The sequence below is a fragment of the Rhamphochromis sp. 'chilingali' genome (genome assembly GCF_963969265.1).
Source record: "Rhamphochromis sp. 'chilingali' genome assembly, chromosome: 3".
NCBI lineage: Eukaryota > Metazoa > Chordata > Actinopteri > Cichliformes > Cichlidae > Rhamphochromis > Rhamphochromis sp. 'chilingali'.
Genome location: NC_137931.1, coordinates 39,604,176 through 39,622,465, shown reverse-complemented (window position 1 = coordinate 39,622,465; position 18,290 = coordinate 39,604,176). Strand labels below are relative to the sequence as shown.

Below are 18,290 nucleotides of genomic sequence, written 5' to 3'. Positions count from 1 at the left end.
TATGAAAGCACGTTAAGACGGAATTTTTTTTATGTTTATTTTTTTTCCAATAAATATTCATTAAAGTGCAAATCAATACAGCAATATCATGCAACGCATAACATGAGAAATCCAAACCTCAATCAGACAGAAAGACATATAGAGACAGTATCAACACGCACGCATACAGGCAATCACAACAACCAGCGTGCACCCACATACCTAACACACACACGCACACACACACACACACACACGGTGGTATTTAGGGTTACACTGATCATAAGAACCCCACTACAGAAAATACTCACTTTGGTACAACATGTGAAATTTGTATTTAATTAGGCCCTTTAGCATTTCTTCTGGCACTAAACACAAATTAGCTTACATGACTATCATGCCACTGGTATTTGCATACAGTTGTGATGGTAGACTACACCTGACAGTAAACACTGGTTATGTCAGAGGAGTTTTTAAATCTCACCCATGACTTCTGCTGGATAGTGCACTTCAATCATACATATTTTTGCAAGTGTTTTTTAGGAGCATCAGTACCCGGAATTAAAGCATAAAGGCCCATATATTATATATTGATGTGACTGAAGATGCTTACAATAGAGAAGTAATTTAAGACACAGCAATAGTGTAAAATAGATGGCTGACAAAGGCTGTGGACTAGTGTTTACAAAGGTGTATATGCAGCAGCATATTGGAGCAGGGAACACAATTTCTCCTTGACAAAGAACAATGAGCAGTGTATGAGCTTACAGACAGAACAAATACACAGAACATGTAAATAAAGGGTTTCAGGGTAGCAGAAAGTGGCTTTCACTGGTTCAACCAGACCTCGGTCTACTACCAAGTAGAACCAGGTGAGAAAAGCGACCCGATATTGATCTGGGAAAGCGTGGTGTTTGAATCCAATGTGAAACGAAAAGGCAGCACTTTTTAGACAAATGTGCATTTGTCTGTGCTCATCTCACAGGGTTGACGTGTTGGAGAAGAAGTTCCACAACTTTATTTTGAAAGATTTCTGCAGATTTAATATTTTTCTGTCGTTTCAGTTATTTCGTTTTTTTACTGCACATATTTATATCAGTGTATATTTCTAAGTGCTGTATTTACACTTTTGTAAATCTCTGTGACACCACTCTGCAGAACAGTAACTGCCTCAGTGCCACTGACTTCTACGTCTTACTGCAAACAGTAGAAAGGCAACGGTCCAGTATCCCCACATCAAAACAGCAGGTTTAAAACCAGAAGAACATAGTGAGAGAAAGAGAGAAAAGGATTTATATTAGCAGCACCAGCATTCAATTTACATTCAGTCATAAATGATTTTGATATAATGTTATGCCTGACTATAGCAATACACAACATCACTATGGAAATCTGACAGGACATTACAGAACGGTGGCGTGCATCAATAGCAACCAGCAACAACAGTTACAGTAAAGTTTGCAGTGCAGTAAACAGTAAGTGTGCAAACTGTCGGCCACAGCAAATGAGTTTTACAGTGCAGACTGGACAGCAATGACTAATTGAAACAGATAACAGCTCAGACAGCTGCACCACGCCGAACCGTCATGGTTTGTCTCTCGCCACTCACTTTTCTGATTCTGTCACCTCTCTGACATCCCAGACATCACAATTATACTGAAGAGCCTTTAAACACACCAGTGTTAAGTACCATACTTATCTGAGCTCACAAACACACACTTGTATGGAAAACTTCCACAACACACTCCATACCAATTAATGCGTTGCATTGTTTAAGGCAACTGTAGAAAAGTTCATGTGGCTTATACACTTGTGCAACAGATACACACCGTCTCACATCTATTTTTTGCCCTCCTCAGTGTCATTCTGTTTTGAAATTTAATGGCTTACTTAAGTATTTTAACAAGTTAGAAAAAAAAAACTGGCCACACCAGCCAATAAAAATAGTTTTAAGATCTCACATTAAGCATCTGTCTCAATTTCTAAGGGGTATCTGCCTAATTTAAAAGCTTAATAATATAATAATAAAACAAAATGTTAGTTTTTACCTAAAAACAGCTATAATGCCTGTCTTTATTCAGCTTACTACATATGTGACTGAACTGAACACCCCTATGATAACTAAGCAAGTGTCTAAGTGTCTTCATTAGGGACTTGCATGTAAAGGGATCTGTTGGGTGTGTTGCATATAAAAGACTGCTTTAAATAGCAGGGTGATTGAATGCTTTGAAATATATCTGGATATCCCCCCGAAAAAAACCCAAACTCTTGTAAGATGGTCTGCATCTGTCTTCAACACCAATGCAACACATACTCGGCGTCATGCAGAGCATCATTCTACTATCCCGCTGTCTCAAAGAGCTTCGCTACTCATCTACAATCAATTCAAAATCAAGTAAAACTATGTTGAAGTAGTAATTAAATTAAAAAACTATAATGCCTCTTAAAAATAAATATGGGTCTGACCGCTAAAATATAAATCTTAAAGATGTATAAAGTAATTTATTTGGTATTTCTCTGTCAAACTTTTCAGCTACATAATGATTGTAATATAAATATAATACAAGGATAACAAAATCTTCCTCATAAACAACATAAATAAAAAAAAATAGAATTTTACATTTTGCGATACTCTCTCTGACACGATTTAATGTCGAGTTTAACAACTTTGCCTCAGTGAAGATTTAAGACCAGATGCAAAACTGACCTTTGATCGGTGGTACAGTGGGTGAAGGAAATTCAGCAACTGATAATCAGCCGAAGATGTTTGTGGGAGAAGTGACAGTGAGCTTGAGCTTTGCTGAACTCTGACCACTCGCTTCTCACTTTACAGGCCTCCACTAGTTCATAGATTCCCCTCAGCTGCAGCCTGATGTGTAAGACATCAAGACTTTGACCCAATGACTGTCAAAACAAGAAATAATAACCCCCACTATTTTACCCCCTCATTCTCTCTCTCTTCATCCGAGGCGAATGCCACACCTGCCTTGCCATTTACATTTCCAATCGCTTCCCCCAATCCAGTAAAACAGAACAGATGGAGAAGAGACAGAAAGAAGAAGTCACTCCAAACATCTACACTCCCTACATCCTCGATCTGTGATTAGCTTAAAAACCCCACTGACATCCAGGTTACAGTGACCTAAGCAAGTCAGCAGGGCTCAGCGTGCTAGCGTAGTGATCAGACTGGCACACATTTCAAAGAAGTCCATGGTGTGTGATCCCTGACGTGGGGTGAGCAGATGGGAGCTACCAGACAGGGATCCCGGGAGAGAGGAGCTGAGCTGGGGCAGATCAATCGCTGGGGTTGCCGAGTCAATGCTCAGTCTGGGCCTGTGGAGACCGGCTGTGGAACCTGACCTCTGAGGAGTGGATGAGCCCGATTTAAAGCCCACTGCCTCGATGATGTCATCTAGAAGCACAGCAACAGCAAATATTAGTAGTCATTCATAAAGTAACTACTACGTTAACTTTTGTTTTATTAAACTTTGTGAGAAATATCTGTGAGACAGTACACAAATCAGTCCAGCTATTTCGAACCAGTGCTAAATGCTAAAAGAGGTCATTTAAAACAAAAGACACAAAGCTAATGGTACATTTTGTCTTAAAAACGATGTCAATGCATTTTTTAATAAGTAGTGGTCCTCTCTTCCTGAAGTGCAATTCTGTGCTAAAGCAAGTACAAGATGACTCATTCACCTGATTTGCATAACCATAAAAATATATATCTGTCATCTAAATAATAATGTCATCTATTGGATGTATGAAGTTTCTTATAGCCTTTTAAAATATTTTAGGCTTCAAATGACGTGATATTAAATCTGTTAAATTTTTTTAAATATAGTTACGTATCCTCAGAAGAAGATTTAATCTCATTATTGACAAAAAGAGTTAATATTATATGCACAATCCAAGACCAGAAATCTCTGCAGTGGATGATTTAAATGGTCTAAATGTAAATAATAGATCACAGACACCCATCTACTGAGCATCAAAGGCACCGGTGAGGTGAGGTGTCTACGCAGAAAGGATACTAAAAGACATCTTGCAAGTAATACATTAGTACCAACACACTTCAAAACGGTTTCTTTCCTCAGGCTGTAGGATTGCTGAACCCACTCTCAACGCTTTAACATGAAAAAGGAGCTTTTTCATAAAACAACTTTTTTCTTTTTTTTATGTTTTGTGACTACAGCTGCAATTTTCTTAGACAACCTTGTGAAGTGCAGTTCACGCCTTTATTCATTTCAGCTCAACTTTAGAATGACAAAATTAAGGACAAACATCAGCAGCTTTACACCTGCACAAAGGCCACGCATGTTTTATGATTTGGAAAATGTGTATTTTATTTTGGTTTTAAATTAGTCATGTATTGATTGTGACTAGATTGTGAAACCTGCTTAATGTGTTACTAACCATCAATGCTCTTGAAGTCAAGGAGGTAGGATCTGTTGTCCACTTGATAGAGCTGCAGGCTCATTTTCACCAAGTTGCCTGTCACTGGATTCTTCCTTCGAACTCGCAAATGGTATGGGTTCACCACCTGACACACACACACACACACACACACACACACACACACACACACACACACACACACACACACACACACACACACACACACACACACACACACACACACACACACAAAAAAGAGTCAATAAATATATAAATAAATATTTTAAAAACAGCCAAAACAGAGACTCTGTTTGTGTGGGGTTCTTTGCAGTGATGTGCTTTATGTATGTATAAGCACCTTCCAGTCAAAGTTTAGCTGCTTCATAGCTCTGTACACCTCAGCCATGATATCATAGGGTCTGCTCTGACTCCTGATACCCAGGTGCCACTTAGCCTTCTTCACTGCCAGTGGTTTAGGCCGAGTGGTGTTGAGAGCATCCAGAGGACAACGCGACTTTGGGCTGTCAGCCAAGAGTGGAGGCATCCTCTCTGGGTGAGGTTTAACTCCAGGGGGCAACGGCATTCCCTCCTCTATAAAGGAGCCCTGTGGAGGACTGGACGCCAAATAGAATTCACTGGCCTGGGTCATGATGCGCCTGTTATCTATGATGAGGTGATAGGCTACGGATAACTGATCCTGCGTAAACAGAAGGATGACGAAAAATAAAGTGAAGACCAATAAGATAATTCACTCCCAACAGACCATTATACTACTGAAACCTACAAACGTTGTTTACAGCTTTCATGATTTCATCAAACATAGAAAACATGTACTAGAACAAAGTCAATGAGCACCTGTGGGTCTCCACTGTACAGGCTGGTCACAACCTCAGATTCAGTGCATTCAAACTTTTCGCACACTTCCCTGACAGCCTCTTCATCAAGAACAGTCGCATCATATGATGGATCCTCTGGGAAAAGGTAGCCTGGTAGGTCCTGCTTAAACCATTCATGTTCCCTATCAAAAAACATTGATCAACTCAAACGCTTCATCCCAAACTCAATACTGACATTATCAGACACGCAAGGTATGACTTTTAGCTTGCTTCAAGCTGGATTATCAAACAGAGGAGTCTGTAATAAAATAATCCTGTGCCACATTACAGAGCTAACAGTTATAAAAGAGTGGACAGGGAACTAAATATTTGACATATTGAGGAAAGAAAATAAAGCTATAACTTGAGTTATAAAGCTATGGCATTTTCTTTTGTGGCAACATTAGTTAAAGAACTCTTTTTTTAAAGAAAAAAAAAGATATATGAAGAGAAACATACAGTATAATATTAATAAAAAAGTGTTAACAATATAGCTAAAGGAGGCCTCTGGATTCAAGACAGTGGGGTCAGTACCTGATGTCTTTGATGGTGGCTCTCTTCAAAGGATCCACCTGCAGCATGAGCATCAGCAACGAGGCCACAGAGCGGGTCAGATACTCTGGGATGTAAAAGACACCTCCTCTGATCTTCTTAAACAGTGTGGGGACATGCTCATCATCAAAGGGCAGGGTGCCACACAGCAGGGCATACAGAATCACACCACAGCTCCAGATGTCAACTTCTGGGCCTGCATAGAGTCTAACAGAGAGATGAAAGGATGTGACAGTTTAAAAAAAAAAAAAAAAAAAAAAAAGCCAGATGCTTAACCACCAGAAACGCTTTTTTTCCACAGTGATTTATAGGTTAATGGTTAAACGGTTTGTTTATGACTTATCCCATGAGGCAGTTAAAAAAATAGTTGGTTGTATGATCACACACAAAAAATAGACGTACAAACCTTCCTGAGATGACCTCTGGAGCTGCATAATTGGGTGAGCCACAGCTAGTTCGTAGGAATTCTCCATCTGACATCATGTTTGACAGTCCTGTCGGACAATCCCAGTTAAATGGCAAGAGAACATTAATATCTCTCCGTCTTTATTCTTACAGTAACAAGCATAACAACAACAAAGCATCTTAGTATGGAGATGAGCGACCAGCTGCCACCAGAACAGCTTCAGCTTTAGAACTCTTTTAAGGTGTTCAAGTACCCTCAAAAGATATTTCATCATTTGGTGGAGATGGGGGGTGGAGAGCAGTGAACCTATATCATTCTATCAATTTTCTTAATTTCTAATAATGGACAGATATATTTTCTTCTTTCCATTCAACTTAGGGTTTCAAGGGAGTGAAACCTATCACTGTCTATCTGTCATGTCTGTGACAGAGTGCCAGTCCAGCACAGAGCTGGCACAACGAGAAAGACTAGTCATACTCACCCCTATTGCCAATTTAGAATCACAAATTAACCGACAATCATGTCTCTGGAGGCAAAACTTCACACAGAAAGACCCAAAACAGCACAGTATATGACTATGTTTTCCATCCTCATGAATCCAGTCAGTGACCACTAATGGCCTATAAACAGGGTACTGTAATCCTTAAAGCGACCACTCTAGGAGTCAGGATAGAAATGTTTCATCCCAGGATGAAGTAATAAGGCATTGATTTCTAGTGACCCTTTCCTCTAAAAGAACAGAAGGGCTAGTCAAACCCTGCCAGCAAAAAGATCCCAACAACACAACAGATCTCCAGCACCCCTCCTCGCACGGGTCAAGGGTTCAGGTTTTTCCCCTAATCTGTCACCTGTCTGCAGGTTAAATGTGAACATAGCCCAACAGGGAGTTACACACTGCGGACACTACTGAGACCTTTATCCTTCTTTACTCTCCAAGACACTAAGCTCTAAACACACAGCTCGTTTAATTGGATGAGCCTCTCTCTGCCTACCAGGGTCTCTGCCAAACATTAAACGTCAGACCCTTTGTGTTGTGCTGACCTTCCCTTTATCTTTTATCCCTGGTCCCTTAACACTCCCTTGCTCTGCTTGCCAGTATTTTTTGCTCTCAGCCAAAACACTTCTCCTGCTGTACTCCACTGCCACACCCCCCCTTGATTCCTTCCCTATCAGATGACACTGGGCCTCAAGGCTTCCTGCCAGACTTGATATGAAACCTTGCCGTTGCTAAGGGATGTCTCTCCACCCCACACGCCCTGCTGCGCATAAGGGCCCTTGTGTGTTTTTGAAATATTTCTCTCTTTCATGGTCATATTACATCAGGATTTTTAACTTAAATTGCAAAAATTAAGGCCTTAACTGATAAGAGGCATTCTCAAGTGAAATTTTCCTTATCATTTAATAAAGCTAAAAGGTGCACAATTATATTTCACATTTTTCTTCAAGTTAACAAAGTTACTGCATGTGTTGAATCATAAACAGCTGTCACTTGGCTTTATTTAAACTATGTAATTTTACTCTGTCACCCTAAACAAACCTCAGTATTTTATCTGTCCTCTTATCATGAATTTACAAAAGATTCTATTGTCAAGCTTGTTTTTATGTCTCCCCCTCTAGCTATAACTGTTTTCTTACCAAAGTCTGCTATCTTGGCATTCTTATTGGCATCCAATAGGACATTCTCAGGTTTGAGGTCTCTGTGAACCACCATGTGCCGGTGACAGTAGTCTACAGCTGAGATAATCTGCTGGAAAAGGCGGCGTGCTTCAGTGTCCTCCACCTGAAAGACACAAAATGAATGGACTTGACTGATCTGAGTGATGATGTTCCCTCTGATCTACAAGTATGCAACTGGGTCAGTTGCAACAGGACCCAACTTTAAAAACATTTCTAGCAGATTTTGTTGAGCCAGTGCAAAAAAAAAAAAGCACTAACATTTAGAGTTATTATGGAAAACATTCATTTACTGATTTATTAGAAATGGAAAACATTTCAGACTGTGTTTTCTACGCATGTAATTAATTTAAGATCAATAATAATTAGCCCATTTATCTCTTTTAATTGCCCTTAATGACCTGAGGGAATAGCTAGCTTTGTGGATGCTAAATGTAAAAAGCTAGTGATTTTAAATAGTCTGGTTTTCTAAACTGTAGAACGCTGCCTACGGACTAGTGGATAATGGGCTTTAACACAAAAGGTAGTGACAACAGAGTTCATGAAAAGAGAAAGAAGCACAAAAAAGATCAAAAGATTAAAAAAAACAGCAATAAAAGCAAAGACAGTGGACAGTTTCATTGCTTTTAACACTAGTTTCACTTCACTATAATGAGTGACTTTGGCTCGCTCTCCTTGGCAGAAGCAGGACTAAAGGACCAACAATAGCACAAACATGTACAAGAGTAGAAGTAGTGCACATTCTGGATGTTTCTGACCCTGGCGACATAACCAGGTAAGACATGCAACGTTCTGCAAAGCTGTGTGTAGGTGCTGTGTGGGACTAATGCATAACCATGCAGTCCATTAAGAGTCACGCTACTTCAATTTCAAAAGGTGAAGTTCATAAACATCAATAGAAAACTATGAATGGCTTTACTAGACTTTACTAGGGCAGCTTTTCGTGACTCGCAGTTCAAAATAAACCATATTTATGTCATACTAGGCCTGTGGAACCTATCAGTTAATATGATGTCTGAAACAAGCCATTTTAGCCATCTTTACCCTCATTTTAAACCAACTTTCTTCTGATTGGTTGCCCCTCAATCAATCAGAAGAAAGTTGCCCCTCGGGCAGCACGGTGGCACGGTGGTTAGCACTGTTGCCGCACAGCAAGAAGGTCCTGAGTTCAATTCCAACACCAGGCCGGGGTCTTTCTGTGTGGAGTTTGCATGTTCTCCCCGTGTTTGCGTGGGTTCCCTCCGGGTACTCCGGCTTCCTCCCACCGTCCAAAGACATGCAGCTTGTGGGGATAGGTTAATTGGAAAATCCAAATTGTCACTAGGTGTGAATGTGCGAATGAATGTGAGCGTGAATGGTTGTCTGTCCCTGTGTGTTGGCCCTGCGACAGACTGGCGACCTGTCCAGGGTGTACCCTGCCTCTCGCCCTGTGACAGCTGGGATAGGCTCCCGTGACCCTGAAAAGGATAAGCGGAAGCGAATGGATGGATGGATGGATGGTTGCCCCTCGTAAACAGAAAATCTAAGAAATGTTTTTTATGCTCACAGGTAGAGCTTTGTGCTCTAGAGACATCTGCTTTCATTGACACCCACAGAGCTAAGGGCAGAAAAAACTGCCTGAAATTAAATGTTTAGACGAATCTAAAGCATGAAACTTTGGCTCAAAGGAATTACTTTCACATAAATTGACTTCATCTAAGTTTTTTAAAGTTTGCCCATGTTTAACATGAGCATCCACTATTACAGTGTAATACGATGTAATGTATACATGACAAAACAAGGAGAGACGTTGTAAGTTGCACTTGAAAACAGTGCACATGTTTAGGAACATAGTTTAAATGTACATTATAAGTTAATTAAAATATAGATACCTACTCAAAATGACAGTAGTAAGAAGATATATTTAAAGCTAAAGCAAGACCATACAGTTTATAATATATATAATGTGAAGGATGTGGATTTAAATAATGTGAAAAAATACAGTCAACACAAAGTTAAGTATAAATACACTCAGCTATTTTTAACAGCAAGTCTACTTGGATTACTGCACAACCCCAGGAAACAAACCATCATCAGATTTTTGCTTGATATGTTTACCAAATATATGCAACAATTGCTTTTAAACTGTCAGAACTGTTTAACCAGTCAGGCTTCTGTTTAGTCAGCTAACCATGCCACTGGATAATAAAAGAATTTCTGATGATTCATTGACCACTGTACTCAGCCAGGCTGAAATCTACCAGCAAGATAATAGAAGAATGTCATCTTACCCGTCCATTCTTGCAGATGTAATCAAACAGCTCACCTCCCGACACATACTCCATAACCATGAAAAAATCTGTCGGGGTGCTTATGACCTGGTACCTGACAACAACAACAACAACAAAAACAACAAAAAAAAAAAATGTTGTATTACAATGAACTTTTAATACATTTATTAGTTGATTTCACCTTCTATCTTCTATTTTCACCTTTTATTCTCAAAAATTAAAAAGTGAGATCACTTAGACATGTCCCTTTTTTATAGGTAGATTAATTTTTAATCAAAATAACATTAAAATAATTAAAACTCTTGTACCTGACATAGTCAGTAATGGAATCGTTAATTAGAAATTACATGTTTTTAATTGAATTGCTTGTCCAGTTTTTTGAGTATATCAGGAAAAGATTATGATGGGCAAAAGACATTAGCAGAAGGATATATGGCTTTTTCTTTGCAACTCTGCCTACAAGGGAGGTCTCCGGGAGCTGCTTCTTCACTGCTGATCCCAGAAATAGTATTTTGTGGTTACCAATTAGTGAAGCTGCCAGTTTAGGACCCATGGGGTGTCTGTTTCTCAAAATAGAGTATCTGATGCATTTGTTTCCTTGCTCTGTGTTGCAGGCCTCTCATTCCACTTTCTATTTAGGTTCAAGTTTTTGTGGTTTTATGTAGGGGGTAGGACACACCTTCCTATGGCATCTTCAGTTATCGAGCAGGCAAGAGTTGATGTTCCAGTAACTCAGCTAACCAAATGAACTGTTTCTTTAATCAACACAGCAGTTATCAGATGTGCTATCATATTTGGAGAGGTTTCTTCTCATGATCATTTTTGTAACTTGTGCAACAGGACACAGGAGTCATTGTTGCTATTAAAAAATCACCAGTCAGTCATATTTGTCATTCATGACATTTCTGATTAATTTACTGGAAATAAGAACAAATGTGCTTTTCTTTCAAAACAAAGACACAGATGGGTGAACCGGAATGTCTAAACCTATATCGTCTACATAAACAATACACAGCATTAGTACACAGAAACAAAGGCACAGCAAGGCTGTGATATTGGGTTGCTTTCATAAAGGTCAGGTATGTTAAATTGCAGGCACAATTTCATGAATGGTTGCCGGTGGTAGAATATAAACTTTATCACAATCTATTTCAATACTGTCAAGCTGGGTGAAGCCTAACACCACAGGGACTATGGGAGGAGAAACATTAAGACAAATAACTTTTTTCTTCTAACAGTTGAGAGTGTGGCAGCTTTTATAGTCATGGTCAGTATGTTAAACTGCTTCCACGTCTGTACAAGAAGTGTACACAGTGTGCATGTGTTTATTACTGTATACGTCTCTGACACTGACTTCCACAGCACTCCAGCTTATGACCTGACAACTCGCATATCTGCCATTGCTTAGAGTTTTACAGTGGACTAACCATAACCCTAGACTAAAAATATCACAAACAATGTTGAGAGGGACGGACAGACATGGACTAACAAGGGGAAAGAGGCCAGGGAGATAGAAGGAAAGAGAAAGAAGGACAACAAAGTCACAGAAAAATCCATGAGGAGAGAGGGATTTAGACATGCTCCTTCATTACAACAATATCCAGCATATTAACTGGAGATTTGTCCTAGCCAGAGCACATTTCTTTATCTAGCTCCAAGCTTGTGTGCATGCACTGGTATGTTTGTGTGTTTTACCTCCTGTGACCCTTGTGGGTATGCTCAGTAGAGTACAGCTCTAGGAAACACATGTAAACAAGCAAAGCATGCCACAACACACAGCAAAGAACCCACGTTACAACAAGCAATAATAAAAGAGAGCCCAGTTATCTCTCTGCAAAGCTTGTCAGTCTTCACTGAGTCTGAGTCTTAAATCTGACAGACGGATGTGTCGTCTTTCTGTACTTACAGCTTGATGATGTGTGGGTGTCTGAACAGCTTAAGATTCTGGATCTCTCGTTTGATCTTCCCCACAACATCGAGACTACGGATCTTCTGTCTGTTCAGGATCTTCACAGCCACTTTATGGCCTGTCAACTGATGCTCGCCAACTAAAAACAACAGAATACAGACATGAAAGAGACAGACCACAGAGGCTAAAAAAATTAATAAAAAATAAATAAATCACATAACCTACTACATAAGCAGCTTGGTGTGGATTAAAAGGGTTACACTTTGATTTGGAGTCCTGTTGCGTAGGAAGCTTGCACAAAGTAGTGAATGAACTGCGTTTGTTATATTGAGCTTTTGCTCTCTTTTGTAACCCCTATTTTCTTTCCATGCGTTTGTTTATAGTGTTGGAGCTATCTTGGAGGCTCTGAAACCAAGCTGTTATTGCAGCTGCCAAACACTGCACACGAAACTCAGAGTCAGATACGAACTGGGGCATGAACTGCTCCACAACTAACACACAAGCAGTAACCTGAAACGAGCAAGCATTACATACACACACACACAGTCATTTTTTATTCTTTCACACATGACTTTACACAGATTTTCTCCTAGTGGTTTGGGAGTGTGAGCAAAATCCTTTTCCTTGATGATGATGTTCAGAAATAGCCATGGTAGCAAATGTTTTTAGCAGCACACGCAAGAAACAGGCGGGGTGAGCATAGAGTTAAAGCTCACAAGGTCATGCTGAGTGTCAGAGAACTAGCGAAGGCTACCCTAATAATAATCTGTTATACGCATCCTATTGAAGCTTTAAGATTGTTTAGGGTTTGCTCGACTTGACAAGCACTTAACAAGCTACCACCGGCTAGCAGAGAATAACACATCGGACTAGCTTGCAAAATTAATGTCAGTTCAACGTTAGGTTCCCACGGTGGGTCAAACGGTAAGCTTCAATCGTCCTTTGTCGCCAGACAGGGCAAAGGACAGCCACCACCGCACAGTCCTTATTACTTAACGATATACCATAATAATGCGAGTGTGACTGTGCATCTCTATGCATCCAGGTTTTATCACCTGCCATAGCTGATAACAGCAGCTACTGAAGGGGGCTTCGGTGAAAGAATTTGACTTTGAAGCGGTCAGATTCTCAGACTACAGTACGTTTAAAATCCAGTCTGTTGCCGTGGTTAAACCGCTCAACTACGCCAACTGCTTCACTGACCACCAGCAAGTTGAACACGAAGCGTTAAAGGGGTGGTAGGGGAGTGGGGGCACAGCGACTACTTGGCATTAACTACTCCAACTGAAGGCACAAACGTACACATGAAGCCTGGCATGACACAGAAACAGGACTTAACTCTTCACTTTGCCGAATGTCCCCACTCCGAGCGTGTCGCCGAGGATGTAATGGCCGATCTTTACCCTGCCTTCGTGTTTCTGTTGTTGCCTCTCTGCCATCTTCTCCGTTACCGACGGCTTGGCTCGCTCGGTGAGGTGGGAGAACTGCCTGCCTGGCCTGTGCAGCGCACGGGGGGCGGGGAATTGGGAGGGGGGGGGGGGGGGGCGGGGCACTTCAGAGTGAAGAACCACCAACGGCGGAAAACGCGCGCACGCACGCGAATTATCCCTCCAAGAACCAGGCGCACTCTCCCACCTACCCTGCACGGAGCAACCAACAGGGTGTTATGTTGAGTTTAGTAGCCCAGTCAAATACTAACCCTCACGGTCTAAATATATAGATGTGTGTATATATATATATACAGTGGGGCAAAAAAGTATTTAGTCAGCCACCGAATATGCAAGTTCCCCCACTTAAAATGATGACAGAGGTCAGTAATTTGCACCAGAGGTACACTTCAACTGTGAGAGACAGAATGTGAAAAAAAAATCCATGAATTCACATGGTAGGATTTGTAAAGAATTTATTCGTAAATTAGGGTGGAAAATAAGTATTTGGTCACATCAAACAAGGAAAATCTCTGGCTCTCACAGCAGAGGCGGAGCCAGACATTTGAAACACCCGGGGCTTAGCCCTAAAGGGTAGTATGCATGTGGTATTTTTATTTATTTATTTATTTTTATTTTTTTGGGGGGGGGGTTAGAAATGACTGAAAGATTAATAGGCTCTGTTTTGAGTTTTGTTCAAAAAAGAATGACTTCATATAGGGAAAAATATATATCACATGTGCAGGACATCTTAAACTAGTTTTTTAATTAAGCAGCAAGGCAGAACAAAGTCGGGGCTGTATCAAGACACAGGGACTAAACCCCAATTCAACCAGACCCAGAACTGATCCGGAATTAAAACAGGACTACAACAGTTCAAAATCAGGACTACTGAGGACTTAACCAAGACAGAACCAGAATCAGAACTAGATGATAGTAGCACTAAAAATCATCATAGACCTGCACTACACTTATTTTTTAATTCCACCAAAGTACAATATTTAGATTGAGAAAAGTTTATATAATTATTTATCCTTGTTGTGCGAACAAGCCTGCATAACTTAATAAATATAGAATTTGAAAAATAGCAAACCTAAAAAGAAACACTAGGTACGAGATACATGAGGACCTATGATACGGTGATACTTTTGGTAAACAACCATTTGACTAACATGTGTGTCTCACCTGCTCTTGTTCATCTCTGTTCTGTCCTCATTCTCCATCTCCCTCTCTGTTCCTCTCTCTCTCTCTTTGTGCTGACAATCATCAAATATACAGTTGAAACCACATATTTATGTACTGTTCAGATCAAAACACAAACACTTTTTAATTGTAACATCAAATCGGACTAAATGTTTATTTTTTTAGATTGATAAATATAAAAAACATATTTGTTAACTTTAAGAGTAAAGAGAGAAACTATCTGTATTTCTTAATTGCAAATGGCACCAAATTGTATTCAAACTGAGCCACACTTATGGAGCTCCACAGTTCTTTTCCTGGTGTTTTGGTTGACATGTCTTGATTTTCCCATTTCAAAAAAACAGGCTCTGTGTTTTGCCTTATATGCATCCACAGCTGTGCCACCAGTTTACTCACATGGACTCTACTAACCTATCAGAAGCTTCTTCAGCTCAGAATGGAATCGTCTGGAGTTTCTTACTAATTAACAATAAACTTAATGTATATGTACTCCTAAATTTGATCAAAGTGATAAAAAATAGACAGCTCTGTCTCTCTTTATTCTGACATTTAACTAATTCAAAAGATATTTCAATATTTATCTAAAACAAAAGTTTACTCTAAATTGATGTTGTACAGTAAAAATGTTTTATGTTTTCTCCCTAAAGTGTATGTAAATATCTGGTTACAAATGTGAATATCCTGCTGTGTACTGAAATCCCTCTTGTTTTGCATAGAAATATACTGAACAACATACAAAGCATAATATATAAAATAACATTTACCTGAGTTTTTTCTTTGAAAGAAGCCTCTAATGTCCATTCTTATATTTCAGTACATAACTGAAACCGATTTAGTCGGGAGGGTAAGAACTGAGAATATGAAATAAACACACGTAAGCTAAGACTCTAAAAAAATAGCATTTGTTCGGCTTTTCATTTCGCCATTTGTTGATTCACTTGAAGAGCGAGTAACGTAATATTGGTCAAGTGATCAGTTTGATATCAATCTTTCGTGATGCACCGTCATATTTACATTATTTGTACGGTATGAATGATTTTCTTTGGTAACTGGTCAAACTTAAGCTCTCCTTAGTATGGCTGGCTCCGTTTCTCCAACAGCGCACACAGGCAGCAGCTGCCCCGCCCCCTCGCTCAGTTACTTAGTGCCTGAGCTCGGATCATACCAATATCAGGGGGGGATTCACGCACAGTCGTAAATTCCCACAGTGTGCACTATGTGCTTCGAATATTGTGTGTACTTTTTGTTTTATACAGTTGTCAGCCAGACATCTAACTATGAAAAAATTACACTCCAAAAGACCCCGGGCTTCTGACAAAACAACCCGGGCTTAAGCCCAGTAAGCCACCCCCACGCTCCGCCCCTGTCTCACAGACCTGTAACGTCTTCTGTAAGAAGCTTTTCTGTCCCCCACTTGTTACCTGTATGAATAGCACCTGTTTGAACTCATCATCTGTATAAAAGACACCTGTCCACAGCCTCAAACAGTCAGACTCCAAACTCCGCCATGGCCAAGACCAAAGAGCTTTCGAAGGACACCAGGAAAAGTATTGTAGACCTGCACCAGACTGAGAAGAGTGAATCTACAATAGGCAAGCAGCTTGGTGTGAAAAAAATCAACTGTGGGAGCAATCATCAGAAAATGGAAGACATACAAGACCACTGATAATCTCCCTCGATCTGGGGCTCCACGCAAGATCTCATCCCGTGGGGTCAAAATGATCATGAGAACGGTGAGCAAAGATCCCAGAACCACACGGGGGGACCTGGTGAATGACCTGCAGAGAGCTGGGACCAAAGTAACAAAGGTCACCATCAGTAACACACTACAACGGCAGGGAATCAAATCCCGCAGTGCCAGACGTGTTCCGCTGCTGAAGCCAGTGCATGTCCAGGCCCGTCTGAAGTTTGCCAGAGAGCACATGGATGATACAGCAGAGGATTGGGAGAATGTCATGTGGTCAGATGAAACCAAAGTAGAACTTTTTGGTATAAACTCAACTCGTCGTGTTTGGAGGAAGAAGAATACTGAGTTGCATCCCAAGAACACCATACCTACTGTGAAGCATGGGGGTGGAAACATCATGCTATGGGGCTGTTTTTCTGCCAAGGGGACAGGACGACTGATCCGTGTTAAGGACAGAATGAATGGGGCCATGTATGGTGAGATTTTGAGCCAAAACCTCCTTCCATCAGTGAGAACTTTGAAGATGAAACGAGGCTGGGTCTTCCAACATGACAATGATCCAAAACACACCGCCCGGGCAACAAAGGAGTGGCTCCGTAAGAAGCATTTGAAAGTCCTGGAGTGGCCTAGCCAGTCTCCAGACCTCAACCCCATAGAAAATCTGTGGCGGGAGTTGAAAGTCTGTGTTGCTCAGTGACAGCCCCAAAACATCACTGCTCTCGAGAAGATCTGCATGGAGGAATGGGCCAAAATACCAGCTACTGTGTGTGCAAACCTGGTAAAGACCTATAGTAAACGTTTGACCTCTGTTATTGCCAACAAATGTTACAAAGTATTGAGTTGTATTTTTGTTATTGACCAAATACTTATTTTCCACCCTGATTTACGAATAAATTCTTTACAAATCCTACCATGTGGATTCATGGATTTTTTTTTTTTTCACATTCTGTCTCTCACAGTTCGAGTGTACCTCTGGTGCAAATTACTGACCTCTGTCATCATTTTAAGTGGGGGAACTTGCACAGCCGGTGGCTGACTAAATACTTTTTTGCCCCACGTGTGTGTGTGTGTGTATATATATATATTAATTACTCATATTTCGTGAGTAATTACTAGTATGGGTTTTTCTTCTTTATTCCTAAATGCAAAATGTGGAGTTCACCACTAGATGGCAGCATACGTATGATTCATCAATACTCAATACCTGGTATGAGTTTCGGATTTCTTTCTACTCCTATTGTTAAACATACGCAACAAGCAAGCAATATTTATTTATATAGCCATTTGCCCGGACAAGAACGGCATCGAAAGGAATCCAGGACAAAACAACAATGTGAAAAAAGAGGAAACGGGAATACGATGAAAATACACAAAAAAACACAAGGCTCGAGCTTCTCAAATTGGACAACAAATAGTGTTCGCTCACCAACATATTATATTACATTATGTTATATTATAAGATTTTTTTTGTATTAAACATAAAATCGTCTGGAAACAGAAATTTCCTGAAGTTAAAAAGGATTAAAATCACGAATTACAGACTTCCCGTCTTTGTCTCTGTATGGAGACTGGACAAATATATATAAGGTTTCGACACATTTTTCACATGAAAAACAAATATCAATATTTTAATTAACATTTGAACTTTAATTGTTGCAATATTATATTTTTGTTCATCTTTTAAAATAAACACTTTATTGAAAATTAAAAAAAAAAACTCTAGCACTATATACTGGAACATATTCTCTTTATTTTGTCTGTCCAAGAACAAAGATTTTTAATAGTCTCAACTCAAAAGCGCTTCGGTTGTTTTGCGCCTGTTACCGTGAGTAATCGCTAGGAGCAGTTTATCCGCAACGGTGGTCAGTCCACTGCTGGTCTCCACTCTTCCAAGTTTTTCAAGCAGGGAT

General features: G+C 40.1%; 1 protein-coding gene across 1 annotated transcript; it reads right to left on the bottom strand.

Moving 5' to 3' along the window:
* Positions 1-77: 77 nt before the first annotated feature.
* On the bottom strand, positions 78-13,563 carry prkaa2 (protein kinase, AMP-activated, alpha 2 catalytic subunit). Its single transcript, XM_080876782.1, has 10 exons — positions 13,403-13,563; positions 12,061-12,202; positions 10,155-10,248; positions 7,846-7,990; positions 6,211-6,298; positions 5,787-6,011; positions 5,233-5,395; positions 4,736-5,074; positions 4,396-4,522; positions 78-3,391 (listed from the first exon to the last, which is right to left on the bottom strand). The coding sequence occupies exons 1-10, from the start codon at positions 13,500-13,502 to the stop codon at positions 3,141-3,143; spliced, it is 1,674 nt and encodes a 557-aa protein (XP_080732908.1). The 5' UTR covers positions 13,503-13,563; the 3' UTR covers positions 78-3,140.
* Positions 13,564-18,290: the final 4,727 nt, after the last annotated feature.